Here is a 17,328-nt window from a genome sequence, read left to right as displayed (position 1 = left end):
TATAATTTTGGGGATAAAAGTGATACTTTGAGGTGAAAATGTCTATTTTTGGGATAAAAAGTGATACAGATGGGAGAAACTATTATTCTTGGGTTAAAATTTGATATTTAAAGAAGAAAATGTCTTATTATGGCATAAAAACCAGTATTTCAGGAAAGAAATGTCCTTTATTGGGATAACAGAGTTTATTCCAAAAATAACACATTTTCTTCCCAAAATACTGCTTTTTATCCTCAAAATATCAATTTCTTTACCAAATGTAAGATAGTATCTCACCAAAATACTGCTTTTTATCCCCAAAATAAGACATTTTCTCCCCAGAATACCCCTTTTTATACCCCAAATAAGATATTTTCTCTCTAAAATACCACATTCATTTAAAAAATAAGACCTTTTTTTTTTTTTTTAATGTTCTCAAAACATTCTATATACACAGAATGGAAGTGGACAGTAGGTTAGACTTCCCTCATCAGTATAAATTGTTTACTTCTGTATAAGTCAATGAACCACCAGTGACTAATACATGGTGAAGAACTCTGCCTGCACCTCAAAGCCAGTATGTTAGGGACTGTCATGTCTTGTTTACCATAAAACAATTATCCTCTAGGAAACTTCTTTGTACACAAGGCAACTTACACAGCAAAATTATCTCCTATTTGCGCAATCCTATCCCATCATTAACATATTCTTTATTAGATGGACAGTAAACTGATGACAGAACAAGTTACTTTATTAACTGAGTTAATTTTGACACTGTAGGGCACTGAACAGCTGAAAACATTATCAGGAGTTCCACTTATAACACTATTCAAAACATCAGTGTTACTTTAGTTATTTCTAAGGAGTACGTAGATAAAATAGTGCTGCTCCTTTGAAAGAATCAGTAGCAAAGGGGAGAATATAGCTAGCAAGGTTTACATAAAACTAACAGTCATGTTATGCTCAAAAGCTTAAGTTTATTGCTCTATTTAATGACTACTGCCAGTATTTTTAAAAAGATTGCCAGTTCTTCTTGCTAGCTTCTCACTGAAGGAAATATTTTAAATACAGCAATAAAATCAAGTGGTTCAAGATAACACATTTTGCCACATAGTCATGCAAACCCTGCTGATAGGATTTTTACAGGCTCATGGATACAGAGCAAACACAAAGGATGTGTACTAAAATATTGGGAAACTCCCCCACAGTGATGAAGTTGTAGGCATAACATTTCAGGCCCTACCCTGCATCTGCTGATGTCAGTAACAAAACTTCAGTAAGAGCAGGATCAGCCCTTAATGTTCTGAGAGCTGCTTTACCTTCTCCTGATGAAGAAGCCAAGTAAATCCACAGAATCTTCTGCACTAACAAAAGCAGTGAATTTTGGTTATTGTTACAAAAAGAGAAGCAAAAATATTTCTAGTAAATGATTACAGCTTGTGTTCACAAAACACTCAACTTTGATGTAAAGGGTCCTGTGTATCTCCATTTTTCACTGCCCAAAGAACTTAAACATGTGCTTACCTCTAAGCATTGAACACACCAACTGAAGCCTTCATTGTCAGACTAAGGTCTAAAAACAAAAGCATGGGAAGTAGTCTGTATTATTTAAAAGGAAATACTACTGCTTGGGCTAGTGATTATAAAGGGATACATTTATCAAAACTTAGTCTGAGGGGAAATTTATCACTAAGCAGCATTTGGATTTCCATTTCTAGTCATATTAATTTTAACAAACACTGGCCATTTGGTCTCCTTCAAAGCTTCAGAACAGGTTTAAATTCAAAATATAGGTGATTTTATTCTCGCATTTTAAATAAAGATGTATTCAAGTAAAAAGAAATTCCTCACATCAAATTTCTGGGGAAACCATTGGGATTGTCGTTTGACTGCATAAACAGGCAAAATACTTTCAAAAATCAAGTCTGATAACAGAGTCAGATGCCGACACACTAACAAAAGAAAAATGAAGAATTAATATTCATTTTAACTTTTCCCCTTGCAAATTCATCCAAGTTGTTATGACAGCAGGGCAGCATTGCTGGTAAGAACTAGAGGCAAGAATTTGTCTCACATCAGCAAAATACCTTTTTCCCCATAGTTCTGATAATACCAGTGATGGACTGCTTTAAAAAAATAAAACCAAGCAAACATGACATGTGAGTCCTCATTTCAACACGAATCTACTTGAATCTTTCAATGCAGAGGCTCAGAAGGTTTATGATACACACAGTATTCGGTAATTTCATATGTAAAAACAATCAGAGAGAGGCAAAAAGTTACTTTCAAGCTTAGTCAACATACGGCAAATATTTCAGCATGACAATTCAAAAAGTTTCACACTGTATTTGGATATAATAGCAATTATGTTTTAAAAACAGCAAACTGAAGACAGTGCTTTTTTTTTTTTTTCTTTTTCTTTTTTTGTTTTGATTTTGTAACAAATGAAGCTACTGTTCTTATTTACAAAATAAATAAGCCTTTTTTGGTGAAGATTATGTCCTGTCACATATGTTTAAGACAAGGTGTACTTCAGCTCTTAAATGTCAATGCAAACAAGAGCATAAAAGCAATATCAAAGTAAAATATATCTTTTTCTCCAGCTAAGACAGCCAGATTACCATGTGTCTCTTATTAGATCTGAAATATATCTGAATGCAGTCAAAAGTTCTCTTGGTTTTAGCCTTTAGGAATATCATGAACGCTTATTCTTCTGCTGCTCTAGAAAGCTGTTTTCCATACAAGCTCATGACATGATGGACAAATTGATACTGTTCACAAGTCTGGATCATTCCTCCCCTGAAAAGGAAAGAAAAAAAAAAGGGGGAGGGAAACAGCAGCCTTTTTACACACAAATAACATACTAGGAAATGGCACAGCTAGTATGAAGCTGGTGTTAAACACAACAGTTCTATTCCAAAGCCTACTGAACAAATGAGAAAGTGCCAATGGACTGCAACGAGCTTGCAGTCTGACCTTGAGCTCTGTTCTTCTAACAGAAGGTAGCCAGATTAAGAACAGCAGAGGCACTCTGTAAGGCAGCATTACAGACCACAAATTACTTGCATTTGTGTTATTATAGCCTGTACTCTAAGCACCATTTTAAACATAACTATAATCATAGAACGTTTTGGGTTGGAGGGACCTTTATGATCACCTAGTTCCAACCTGCTACAGGCAGGGACACCTCCCACTAGAGGAGGTAGCTCAAAGCCCCATCCAGTCTGGCCTCAAAAGTCTCCAGGGAGGTATACACAGTAACCGATTTCACTAAAATCTCATGGTGAAAAGCAACTCATATCCCAAAGCTCTAAACAGACAGGTGCAAAAAAAGAGAGAATAAAGAGGTGAAGAAGCTTTTCTAAGTCTTTAAAGCTGTACTACAGCCTGAACGCAAGAGCAAATTTAGGGCTGCAGAGGGCCAGCTCAGTTCAGACAATCTGTGCAACACACAGCTCTCCCAGTCTGCAAGGAGATAGCATTCTTCTGCACCATCCCAAGCTGTGCTTTTGGAAAGATTAGCAGGGAACCAGGTGATGCACAACAGGATTTTGGACCAGACATTGAAATTTTAACAAAGGACAGCTCAAACTAGTAACTGAATTAACTGCCATGCACACCTTGACTAGTAAGAGATTCCAAGTGCAGAAGTCTGTTTTGGTTCAGTTTTTACTGTTCTCTTAAAACCTGCAAATCTGAAAAGACCTGCAAGGAGGTGCTGAAAAACAGATTTCCTTTTCCATGCACCATTAGCCCTGGCATTTCTGTAAGTAGCATAGTAATGAACACAAGTACCACAGCAGGTGACAAATATGAACAAAAAGAACATCACCGAATTCTGCTAAGGGTAACACATCAATAATGACACAATCTCTCGATAATCTATTCTTAAAAAAAATAAAAACCTGTGGCTCATATTCAAAGGCTTATGAAAAATTGTGCCAGCATAAGTGCTGGTACACAGATCTGGGGGAATACAGAGTATGTAAGAAACAGAATTTGCATCACTTTCTCTCTCTCTCTTTTTTTTTTTTTTTTTTTTTTTGGTTCTCCTTCATTATTATATTATTATCCCACTTTTCTTTTGCTTGTTAGTCTACTTTTTTCTTACTCATCAATGACTTCACTTTACTCTTCTCATCATCTTCCCTGCCCTCAAGGGTGCTTCTGGGGGAAGTCGCTGAAGGACTGTATGGTTTTAAGCTGCCAGCCAAGATGAGTTTATAACAACTGTCTATTAAACCTCATGGAGATCAGAATGAGTAGAAAGTGTACTACAGCCTCCCATCAATAAACAAAGATGGGAAACAAACTGTACTTTTAAAGAAACTATTTCTTAGGAAATCATCCCCAATTTTTGTTGCACTGTGGGAAAGAACAGCAAATGTGTCTCAGCCCTGTGGGTAAGGATGCAGGAAAGATCACATCTCCTTAGTCACGCCAGGTATTTTATGAATAACTGTTGACCACAGATGCAATGCTCAGTGCACAGGCTTCTTGCAAAGGGAATCTGTGAAGGAATTAAGGGAATGAAACGCATGACCTCTTTGCCTCTCAGAAGAACCCTAAAATGTGGGTTCTTACAGCAACATCACTACATCACTACTACTGTAAAGCAGTGAGGTACACTCAATTAAGCATCTGCTCTGGCCTTCGTCCAACCTGCTTTCCTCACATGCTTTCTCTAGCAAATGGCCACCAGATAGGAGGAGATGGAGAGGACCCTTCCCATAGCTGCTGGCTCATCTTGTGTTGCATCTGAAGTCACCCAGAGCTTTTGTGACAACAGATGTCAATATGACTTCCAAGAGTCTGCAAGATCCATTTTTCACCACTTGAAGAAACCACACCTTCCTAAAGCAAGGTGGTGATTTGTCTGCTTTCCATCATGAGTATTTCCTCTCATGTTATTAAGTAGCTTTTTCATGTCCCATCCCTCTACAGAAAGGTAATTTTCTAAATTAGCAAGAAGCATGTGCAGGCTTCCTTTTGATCTGTGGCATCCCTTAAGCATGATCTCCCTTATCCAGTATGTACAAATAACTGGCAGTTCCCTTCTCCCAGAAAAAAAAAAAAAAAAAAAAAAAAAAAAAGAGCAATTTAAATACATTTCTGTACAAAGCATTTTTTTAAATAGGTGTCTGACCTTTGTATGGCTGTTTTCCTGTGTAACATTAGTAATGAACACAAGATACATTAGATCTTGCCAGATATTACACTGGACCATGGACAACAAGCACTCACAATCACATTCTAGTGTTTTTTTCTCAAGAAGCCTTCCCTTGTCCTGTCCAAAATCCACTGAAACAGCCAAATTTCCAAGCCCTTGCACGTCTCTGTCTATCAGACCCTCAGTGGGGCAATAATTTATTTTCTGCCTCCTGCTGAGCACAGTTTCTCATCTGAAATAAAGTTCAGTGTGGGGTTGAGGCTCTTTTTTTGTCAGAAAAATGTTTGGTATGTTTTTCATGACATTTCTTCCCCTGACTACATTTATCATTATCATTAGAAGAGAACACTGAGACATGTTTTGATGGCACTTGAAACCAGTGGGAGAGTAAAAAAATAACATTGCTGGTGCAAATTCAAGTCTGTTTACTTCATAATCAAGCTCAAGGTGGTGTGTTAAGAAATACTTAAGTGGAAGCCACTGAATTTCTGGAGATTTTCACAGCTCTTTTCACATGTCTGCAAACACTCCAACCTAAGTATGCTCTTCCCTTTCCTGCAATGTCTCAAGCAGCAATGCCCTCCCAACAGCATCCACAGTTCCAACTACGTGAGGCCAGTTTTCTTTAGTCCTCCTGAGAGCAAAGAGCTATTCTACAGCTCTGAATCAAATGCAACAGCCATTTGAGCCCTATGAACATTGTGCCAACTCCTCTGCTGGTGAAAATGGTCATCTCTCATGGCACTGAAGTCCACACAGCTGTGTAGATTTTAATGCCAACCACGAACCTAACTCAGTTGCTGAGGATATTTGTTAAGGTTTTCTGCTCTACTAACATAAGCAAGACAAAACTACTTAGAACAGGACTACTTCCTTCCAAGAATGTTCCCCTAAGCCTTCATCGGCCTTTGTTCCTCTCCACTTCCCATTTGTTCCTCCTTAAGCAAAGAGAAAGTTTATCATTTTTCTTTTTCTGGAAAGGAAACAAGTTTTCTTACCTGTCTAACCGTAACTGGCAAGTTGTTCGCAATATGTCAACTATGCCCTCATTCTTCAACTGTTTACAACAGACACTAGTTGCAATAAAGCAGCCCGTCCTCCCGATGCCTGCACTAAGGGAGGAAAAAGGAGAGAGAGGCAGCAAAGATGTTAGAACGGCTTTGGAACTTTCATGTTAAACAAATGCCCTTCAACCACAGTCAAACTCTATTATCTCTTTCCTCCCTCCAAACTCTGATGGATGGGTGCTCTTGAATATGAAGCCTTAACTAAGGAAAGATAATAGCTCCAATGGAACAACACCATTCACACTGTGAGCCACTCACACAGAAAGGCTTCAGCTTTCTCTACTGCACATAGAGTGATAAAAATGGACTATGTGGGTACTGCCTCACGTAATGTCATTGAACTTGTAAAAATAAACAGTTAAGTACTGTTCCTTGGTTAGACGTGCTTTGAAGGCAACCATTGCTTTGAGAGCAACCTTTGCTTTGAGATTCTTAACCCTAACAGCTTCTTGGAAACTATTTTCATTCATATGTACAGTTAAAAACTCTAGCTTAAATTATTGGAGCTGACAGCAATATGATAAGTATGATTACATTTGCTCTCAAATCTGCATTCTAGTAACTCTATGAATTAGTAAAGAGATATAAGAAATGCACCAAAAATCATCTCGTGAACACTTTTGTATTTGATTCAGCCTTTACTATGTGACCAGAACCGATTTGAGTCTGAGATGGCACAGTGCTATGAAAGCTGTGTATTCTTATCACCTTATAAAAAACTAAACAGCAAATTCTGACAGACCTTCTTATACATTAGATAATTGTAATTACCTGTAAGAAATCCTGCTTTCATTTAAATTGTGCTCAAGTCACAACACAAAAACACTGGCAACAAATATACAAGCAACAATGGAGCCTGCAGAGAGCTGCTGCTAGCAAACTCTTTTAACACTATTTTTCTTTGAGTGCATAGACTTTTAATTTAGTGTTTATAGTTGTTAGGAAAACCAAACTAGTATCAGATACATTAGAATTATTTTAATTATTATTACAGAATGATTGAGGCAATTCAATGGAGATTTGCTGGATGAGTGTACTCCTGAAGAGCTGATCTCAGTCTTCAAGTAACTGTGATGGTAATATTTACATGATCTAAAGATTTCCTAGAAAATGTCATGCAAAATTAGGTGAAATTCCTTACAGAAACTCCAAAGGCATGTTTGGCAAAATGTACTTTTACTGAAATTATGGAAAATTATCCTGATAGCATTAGTACATTACATACCAGACTTCTCTTTATTTATCTGCAGTAACTGTTTTGAGAATTGAGTTGTGGTATTCAAGTAATCACATTTAATCTTCCTAAATACTAGCAAAACAAGACTTGTTTTTAGTCCTCTTTGAAAATGTATATATATTATTATTTTAGGTTCTCATTTTTTTCTGCTTTCATGCATCTTCCTACTCAGTTTCACCCACAGTATGTTTAGTTTTGGTAAAGTGGCACTTTTAAGATCATCAAATGCATATATTTCTGGTAAAGCAAATGAAACAAGGGGGTTGTTACTTAAAACTAAGCAAACAACAACAACAGCTTCTGTCTGCAGCTCAATCTGTATCTGCATGCAACAGAAAAATGTCATTAAATTTTAGAAGTTCCAAGAAAATTTAAAGCATTTGGACCAGATCTCCTTCACATCTCTGACCAATGGTTCAACATGGCAGCATCTAAAGCAGGCTACTGTATGCAAACAAAGCAGTCCTTAGAGTTTGCATACAATGCTTATTCACCTGCAGTGAACAATCACTGGAGCGTTCTTCTCTTCTGCACTCTGCATTGCCTCTTCCACTTCCAATACTAGTTGTAACAGAGGAGGAGCCTGATCTGGTGTCTTCTGGTCTGGCCAAGATGTGTACCAGTAATGTTTCAGGTTTCTGACTTCTTCTCCTTTCTGCAGTGCAGTTAAGACAAACATCACAAAGGTTTTTTCAAAATTCCAATTTTAAAGTCATGCTGAAAATTAAACTTTCAGAATAAGATGAGTAAACCTATGCTAAAGGAAACAACAGATGCAAATGACAAACCACATAGCACAGAAATCTGGACTTCAAAGACTGCATCTACACTTCAGCAAACTGCTTCAAAAAATAATAAATCCCCCCCCCCCCTTCCCTGAAGTACTCTGCTCTTTTAGCGCCAAGAGCTGTGTGCAAAACAGTCTGTTCCCTCTTGACAGATTCATTCAGCAGAGCTGGAGCTGTACTTGTGACATAATTGCTTTCATAATGTATTTGACAGGCGGAGAGCCAGGAACCATATCTTTGTCTTTGATAGCTAGCTAGCTAGATGAGGGATAAGAGATAGGAAATTATTTTTCTCTCTTTTCTGACAGACAGACTCTTACCAGTTTCCTGTCACTTACACTCCTCTCTTAGACATGGTGACAGATTCAGAGACACTGGAAGGCGAGAATTATATCTAGCTGCAGTCCGGGGCTTCTTATGAGATACGTCTGATTCCCTCCCTCTGAGTTCCAAGCACGGTCATGAATATAGAGAATGTGCCTTTTACCTTTTCTGAGTGCCAAGCAGCACTCAGTGCTTCTGGTTCTGTTCAAAGTGACATCCTTTTGCATGATTTCTAAAGGTGCCAAACAGTAACATACAGCTCAAGGAATCTGTCTTACTCATTCAGTCCTTGTATAAATCCTTTGGCACAGGACTACACAAAATATCTTCACAAGATCCAGAAAGTTATGTGTTAGTTTCCACCTTTCCTCAGACACATGGCCAAATAAGTTTAGGATGGGTAGGGGTGGGAGGAGAACAGAAAATTTGACACAGAGAACTGGAAATAGTTTTTGTCATCTAGACTCTAAAGTCCCTATGACTTTCAGTCAATGGATGATGAAAGTGCTCCATGACTGCCACCTTCCATCCTTCTCCTGGGCTGGAGAAACTCTGCATAGCTTCACTGTTAATCTAGATTAGGGAAATTATCTAATTAAAGATTCTTTTTCAAATGGATCAACTTTCCCCTTTGGCTTAAGACACAATTAAAATGTGACCAGTTTTGTGAGTTACCAGCATTCCATCAGAATTAAGCTGTATATTGTTCTTGCTGCTACACTGTACGTTTGGGATAATTTCTATTTTAGGCCAGGACAAGTCTGCAGCAGACCTGTAACTATTATTTACTTCCTGTTTGTTGGAAACCATGATTTTTTCCTTGCTACTTTCACTAAAAGCATGAGTGACAGATCTTCCACTGTCTCAGTCCCAACATGAGATTTCATATGCTGGCATTCTGCCTATTAGCATATGGCTGAAGAGACTTGAAAATGCTTGGTAAAAGGAAGCTTTTTTCAGCTTGGAAAGAAATTGCATTGTTATATTGAAGTCAGGTAGATTATGTAGATGGAGGATATGCAGAGGTTATGTAAATACACTGTTTTAATTAAAACTCATAGGTTGAGATTCTAAAATATTGCAAATAAAACAGTTGTAAAATAGGATTCTGGTACGTTAGGCTAAGTAGCATCTGAGTACTTAAGTAAAAGTAAGCTTCCATTTAAGCTCTCCGTCCACAAGATAATCGAACTGCTTCTGCTAAGTAAAACTACATGAATAATTGGAAAAATACTACGCTTAGAATGTTGTAGTGAAAAGTGTTTATAAAGGTCATGAACAGTTTTTGTATCTTAGAGTGGTATGATTCCTTAAAACATCTTCAAAGTAAAGTCAGCCAGATTGCTTAAAGATCTTAAAGAGGGTTCTGCCATGGGGACATGTTATTGACACACTACTGATATGTTATGCAGGCCAGCAGTTTTACCATGGAGGGAAAGTGAAGAAACAACAACAACAAAACTCTTTTTATCAGTTCTCAACACCCCCATTTCTTGTCAGCAGCACAGAAGTCGTTTTAGGTAAAAACAGCTAGTGGGCATCCACCAGCATCCTAATGATGCTCATAAAGAAATATAGTCTGAATGTTTCCTAGGGGTCTCCTGCTACAAACATTATAAAATCTTATGCAAGTCTAAATTCCCTATTAGTAATCAATAACCCCTCGCCTAAGTCCACAGACCAAAGAATATACAAGCCTCTGAATTTCCCAGAACATCACCGAAGAGCTCAGTGGGTTATTCCATAAGTGTTATCTGTATTATGAATTGCAAATATTGGTAAGAAGCTCTCAGTGGACCAACATATCAATATAAATGACCAGTCATAAAATTACAGAATCACAGAACACCCTCAGTTGTAAGGGACCCATTTGGAACATGGAGTCCAAATCCTAGCTCCAGAGAGAGCCACCCAAAATTCAAACCCTATGTCTGAGACTGCTGTCCATATGCTTGTTGAATGCTAGCAACTTGGTGCTGTCATCACTACCCTGGGTAACCCGTTTCAGTGCCCTGCTACACTCTGGTGAAGAATCTTTCCCAAATCCCCAACCAGACCCTCCCCTGATGCAACTTCATGCTGTTCCTTTGGGTCCTGTCACTGTTATGAGAGAAGTGACCAGTCAGTGCAGAAGACACAGGCAGAATGAATCACCAATTTCTTCCACCAAGTAAAGCCTGTACTACTACAATTGGCCTGGAAGTGTTCAGATTGTACATATGCAGTCTAAATCTTAGACTGCCTACATTGTTGTAGTATTTGGGGAACTGGGCAGAGCTGCTGTAATTAAAAGTGAGATTTGTATGTTAGTATACTGTGCAGAAGATTTCTATACAGCTTTGTATTAACAGTCTTGTTTAAGAGTTTAGATAGTAAAGCTATTTTAAGTACATTTGAGTGATTTACCTTTAAGGTGATGAGCCTCAAACGATAATCATCTGCTTGTATGACTTGGTTGACTACAATTTCTATTCCTTCATACATGATCTGTTCCTCTGGCCAATATTCTGTGCATTTCTATGTGCAATAAAAAAATAAATCTAGTTAAGCAGACATCAAGGGAGGCTCATTTTTACCTCTCTGACAATGGATTTGTGAATGTGTAGATGAATATGAATGATAGTTGTTTCTATAATAAGTACATGCTTTCAATTTCTATACAGGCAACACATTTCTAGTGAATTTTGCTGCATTCATAACAGCTTGATAGCCTGATAAAACACACAGCTCAAGTAACAACTAACCACTTCTTTGAAATACATACACTATTATATTTATACAATTTATAAACATTCTCAAGCTTCAATAGAAAGGCCAGAAGTAATTTTGTTGGAGGGTCATTACTCTCAATATAATACTATCAGGCACATAGGTGTTGTACAAAAGAATGTTATTTGAGACACTGTGAGAATTCCATATCAGAGCTAAGTAACCAAAAGGATGCAATAGATGTGAGAGATATTGGACACATTTGGTGTTGTTAAAACATAGCCAAAGATGCAACTAGAACAAAGTGACAATTAGAGAAGCTGAAACTTTGGTTCATTTGCAAATCTGAACTGTGGTACTAATATACACAAATGGATGGGGATCTGTAACCACTTGAATCCTGCATGCTTTCTCTAAGGTAATCAATATGCAGAAGAGACAAGCACTTCGGCATGGCGTAGGGATTGTTTCATGGACAAGGAATGACATGAATGTGGAAGGGTCTAAGAAAAAGGCTCCCTCGAAATAAAGGAATAAGAAACTTCTTGTTATCATTGGAGAATGAGAACCTGCTGCTGGACAAGCCCAGTTAAAAGGACGGTTGAAAGCTTCCTCTCCTACACAACAGCATACAATCTTGAAGGAAGTTAAATCACACGTCCTCATCCATCAGAAACAATTCCATTTCGGGAGAAAGACTAACAGAAAAGTACCTTGTTACATTACTGAGTCAAAATGTGTGTGGGAGAAACAGTGCTGTTCCATCCGCACAGCACATCAGTTAATAACCTACTGGGAATGTGGCCCACTGTGTTTCTGTAAAATTATTTACGCAGATTGCGTTTTCACTTCCTCTCCTCTTAAACTGCGGAATCCATTGTAAAAATTGTCAAGTGCGCTAGCAGCTATCAATAGCACAGACATTGATGTGCTTAAAGGAAAGGAGTAAGATTGCCCACTCATTTCTGTGGGCTGTCTGTCAGTTTGGATTAGACGTGACAGAGGGCTGAGATACAGAACTCTGCATATGTACATTAGCAAAGCCACTGCACTGGGCAGGAACACAAAGTCATAGCAGAACAGAGGTTTTGGTCTTGAATCTATGTACTTTTGTAACTTTTGATTTATATGCAGTATGGAAAAAAGCAAGTGAATATAGGAGACACTCACATGACTTACCCTATATTCATGGCCAAGATTCCTGACACTTTTTAATTTTTATACTAAAGTTATCAGAACAGATTCATCAGCTCTGTTCCTATCTATAGGCTTCAGCAAGCTCCCCTCATATATAGTGCAACAGCACTGCAGTGCACTGCTTTTCACAGTGTGGGTAAGTGGAAATTAGATAAAATGCTATTTTGTATTCCTGCTATTCAATCTTGCTATGAAAACTATAGTGGAAGGAATTCTCAGCAAATACATCATTCAGGAACAAAGTCCTCTCTATTTCTTTTCTTTTTTTTTTTTTTTTTTTTCCCCTTCTCAAACCTGAAAGCAATTCTGGTACATTATTTCAACATTTCAACATCTCATTTGCCTCAACTTGGAAACTGTGATCAATAAGCAAGTTATGACTTCAGCACTACCTTCATGTAGAAACAGATGTAAGTTTAAAATGTTAGTACAGTAAAACATTCAGAACAGCAACATAGTATATTTTGTATCAATAGTGCCCTGAGAGGAGGCAGCCAATCAGACAGCTGAAATAACAGATGTTTTTTTTTTAAACTTACAAAGCATGTTAACTCTGTATCAGTCTTGTTCACATTTATTTATTTTTTTCTCCACTGAAAATCATGCTGAAGTGATTTACTCCACACCTGGTGAAAGTTAAAGGTTTGTGCAAGTGCACAGTGATTGTCACTAGGATTCCACCTTGCACTTAAGGCTGTCTGCATGTCTGTATTCTTGGGCTTTATGTTTGCAAATGGAGTTCAGTTTGGGAAGACTTCAGGTCATCTGGGAGAGGAAAACTGGCAAAACCAGTAGGCTAAGTCAGATGGCAAAACAAGACTTTCAGTAAATTAAACTGAAAGAGGAGAAGACAACATTTGCGCTAGTCCTAAATAATTTAATTCTTGTTCTGCTTGTTGAGGCCACTGAACTAAGTTCACTTATTTTCACAGGCTTAGCATCTGTGCCAAAAATACATCCAGAGTACAGAAGAATACATACTATATGTAACACCGTTACCTCATTCATCTCTTCTATATTGGTAATCATGACAATGATGGGAGAACGCTCCTGCCACACCATTCTCCAGAAATCACTGACAGTGTTAACTATTGGTCCCTGAGTAGCAATATAGACCTTTTCCTCGCCTCCATAGCCCTGCCAAGAAAATGACAAGTGATCAGTTTTGATAGGGATGTCCACTCCCAACCTTGAAGGTTCTGTTTTTAAAAGCCAGTTGGAATGAAGACTCTGCAAAATCAGTTCTCCTTCTCTCCTGCACATATGTACATAGAGCAAAAGCACAATATGGTGTCGTAGCTCCAGCAATGAGATTCGAGATCCATGAAGTAACTCTAGCCAGGTCAACACACTTACTGAGGCCTATCTTCCAGCACGCAGTTCAGATCAACTGACTAGCTGTTTGCATCAAGAAGGGCAGAACTATATTTTATTATATTATTATACTTGCACTTGGAGATTTAGTTTTCAGTTAATGAAAGCAGGAGAGAGCAATCAGATCAGCTACTATGCCTTTAAAAGTAAGTGGATGCTGCAAATCTGTTTACATTAATATTGGCTAATGGAGGCCAAGCAGACAGACTGCTGAGCTCTTACCCTGATGTAGTTAGCATTGATGTAAGAGCTAAGGGGGTCGTCCTGATCAGCCGAGGTAAGGCACACTCTGCTGTGAGGATCTGAAATGTGTAAACAGATAAGCAATAGTTTATCATTTGCTGATAGAGGAGAAAGAGAGATACAAGATCATTTTGTACAGAGAGACATTTACACACATTCATGGTCATTGGAACAGATGTCAGCGACCTTGGGAAGATCCAGTGTTAAAACGTTAAGGCAAAACAAGGTGAAGAGTGATTGGGGTCACTTAGCTTTCTTTGATAATTTTACCCACTCTGAAGCTTGTTTAATTCTTCCTGTTGTAGAATCAGTGAGCCACAGTGACTCTAGAGCAGTATTAATTCCCTTTACCAGTACTACTTTGCAAACAGCAACAGTGCACCACCAAGAGAATATAAAAACAAACAACAGATAATATCTCTGTTAAAAAATAAAATGGAGCCTGCTCAAAAACCAGGACAAAATAATAAACATGCAAAAAAAGTGTGATATTGGGTCAAGCAAAAAGGACCAAGCACACAGTAGTTCCTACTGTACTATAACACACTCGGTGTAAACACTGTCCTCACACAGATCTGATTCATGTTATCTATTATAAGATATTAGAGTCACAATATTATGTGATCTACAAAGCAACATATTAACAGAGATATTGTTTTATAAAACAGAAGTACTGAAACTACTGAGTTCCTCTGCAATACAGGTCCTTCCCAATTCACCTCCCCAGTGCTGGGGAGACAATGAGATAGGAGATGGTCTGCTTTTTAATGACTAATTATTAAAGCCCAGAACAAGTTGCACCACAAAAAGGCAACACTAGATGCCAGACATTTAAATCTTACTGGACTGGGTAGTGAGGTGCCTTGTATAAAGTCCCTCTGTGTGGGTTTTATGAAGCCTGCTCAAGCTCAAGTAACGACTACATGATTTTCCCCCTTCTAAGAACAGCAATATGTTGTCCAGCACATAGTGGATCTGTAGCAAGAAATAAAAGTACTCTATCAAGTAAATTAACAAGTGCCACAGACTTCTAAACGAGGGCTTCTTTTGGTATTCAGCTACAGTAGAACTTGAGTTACTTTTCAGTGTGGACTGTTACACCTATACCCATGTATAGGTAAATAATAGTAAAATACTATTATTTAGTGTAAATGCTAAGTATAATACCTGGCTTGTGATTTTTCTGTTAATGTAGTATTTATTTTACAATAGTATGTTAATGAACAATTCTATTTTGTTCAAGAGAAGCCTACTTGTACATCACTGATAAAAGATTTAGCATGGTTCTGAGAAAACAACTGAGCTGAATTGCAACTCTAAGAAACATATAAACAGGTATAACTTGTGCTTTTTAAAAAGTTATAACACTTCAGTTTTGTGAGAATGTGTGGCATGAATTTCATATTTTCAATACAGAGGCATTTGTGCAGAGGCTGTGGATGCCCCGTCTGTGGAAGTATTCAAGGCCAGGTTGGATGGGACCCTGTGCAATGCAATCTAGTACTTGATCTTGAGGCTGCAACAGTGTCTTTTGTATGGGGGTTGGAAGCTGATGATCCTTGAGGACCCTTCCAATTCAAGCCATTCTATTATTTAAGCAAAACCAAACTGAACTCCTAACAAACAAGACAACATTATGCCTATAAAACAAATAAGCAAACAACTCCAACACAAACTGCACCAGTCTGTAAACTCAGAGAAACCATATGACATGTTAGTTCATTTTCCCTCACAATCTCTTTTGTGAACTGTTTGTTTTTATACCACGTTGGGCATTTTAGAGAAATTGTCTGAAGTTACTGAAATGTTCTGCACAAACTTAAAATGGTTAAAAAAAGCAATAGAGAAATTAAAACCAAAAAGTCAATCTAGACGTTACTCTTGATAAAAAGACTGATAAAATGAGTCTGATACAGAACCGTTTCTGGAATTCTCTAACAAGGCTCTTTTCTGTTTAATCAAAAAGTGCCAGGAAATACCCTTGAGGAAAGTTATAATTTTCAAGGAACTCACACAGGGCTCTTCCCAGAAGAGGACTGTCTGCTAAAAAGCAGCTTCAAACTTATGAAATATCCACACCAACCTTCTTAGCTTGGCATTTTTCCAGAACTACCCTTCTCTCATCCAAAAATCACCTACTAACTCTTTTCACTACCAGTTGTGAGATTTGAGAATCTGCAAAAATAATTTACTATGAAATAAATATAAATTAGATTAATTATAGACTATTATCATGTCTCTCACTTACTACAATTAACTTGAGGGTTGCAGGAAACATATCATTATGATAAATGACTGCTTACCTTGTAATGATAACTCTCAGAATTGCTTCTAGAGATGTAGCTGGCAAAGCAATCTTAGTTATTTTCAGGTTTTTGTATTAGGAGTTTCAATCTGGTTTGGTAATCAAGCCCGTGCTGTTCCCTAGGATAATCAGTTGCTCAAGATAGTTCTGTGGCAGCTTGTTCAGCAGTTCCTGCCAGTAGTGCTGTCTGCATTTAGAGCTTGGAGGAACACTAGGTTGATGCACAAGGCTGAGCAGGCTACATTTGGAACAGGCTACTCAGAAACCAGTCAGTGGATGGTCGAAATACGAAAAGCACTGAACTCCCTCCTCATCGTGCCTTCAATTCCCTCCCCTGCTTTGTGCATGAATAATTTACTGGGATCACCAGCTTTTAATTGTGAAGTTTAAACAGGATTTTTTTTTTGTAATGCTTGGCAATGGCAGCATCATATCCTTCAAAATGGAAGTAGACGGATAAAAGTGAACATGGTCAGCCCTTTTCACTATTTAAATACACCAAGCCATCCCCTGATCACAGCCAGGAACATAATATTGCATCGACTGATGGTTACTGAATTCAGGAAAAAAAATCTAGCATCTAGTTGGGTGTTTTATACTTCTGGTCTAAGGTGTAGTACAAAGTTGTCAGAAGGGTAGTGCACACAGAATCGTGGGCTGCAGTTAGCTGGAGTTGAAAATCCAGGTTAAAAACAACGACAACAAAACAAAAAAAAAACAACACCCCACACACTTTTTCCGGATCTATTTCCAATCCAGATTCATTGAATAAAACAATAGCTAAACACGTGTTTTTTACTTCTCTGAACTTACCTTCGCTAATGTGACACTGAATAATTTGGTCTTTGCAAATAAAGGTAACTGTGGCTAATAGTGGCATTTTCCAACAGCAGCTTTCAACAAAAAGGAGGTGCAACATCTAATTGCATCTTCAG

General features: G+C 37.9%; 1 protein-coding gene across 7 annotated transcripts in view; it reads right to left on the bottom strand.

Moving 5' to 3' along the window:
• Positions 1–712: 712 nt before the first annotated feature.
• PTPN5 (protein tyrosine phosphatase non-receptor type 5) overlaps positions 713–17,328 on the bottom strand; it is a 71,189-nt gene continuing 54,573 nt past the window's right edge. For all 7 annotated transcript variants that reach the window (XM_032445000.1, XM_032444997.1, XM_032445001.1 and 4 more), the window contains 6 exons: positions 14,068–14,147; positions 13,471–13,608; positions 10,972–11,082; positions 7,948–8,108; positions 6,148–6,261; positions 713–2,778 (listed from right to left, as the gene is read on the bottom strand). In XM_032445000.1, the coding sequence (XP_032300891.1) occupies positions 2,685–2,778; positions 6,148–6,261; positions 7,948–8,108; positions 10,972–11,082; positions 13,471–13,608; positions 14,068–14,147 (698 nt within the window). In that variant the 3' untranslated portion in view covers positions 713–2,684. The remainder of the gene's footprint in view (positions 2,779–6,147; positions 6,262–7,947; positions 8,109–10,971; positions 11,083–13,470; positions 13,609–14,067; positions 14,148–17,328) is intronic.

The sequence above is a fragment of the Coturnix japonica genome, chromosome 5, assembly GCF_001577835.2.
Source record: "Coturnix japonica isolate 7356 chromosome 5, Coturnix japonica 2.1, whole genome shotgun sequence".
NCBI lineage: Eukaryota > Metazoa > Chordata > Aves > Galliformes > Phasianidae > Coturnix > Coturnix japonica.
This window is presented reverse-complemented; position numbering and strand designations above follow the sequence as displayed.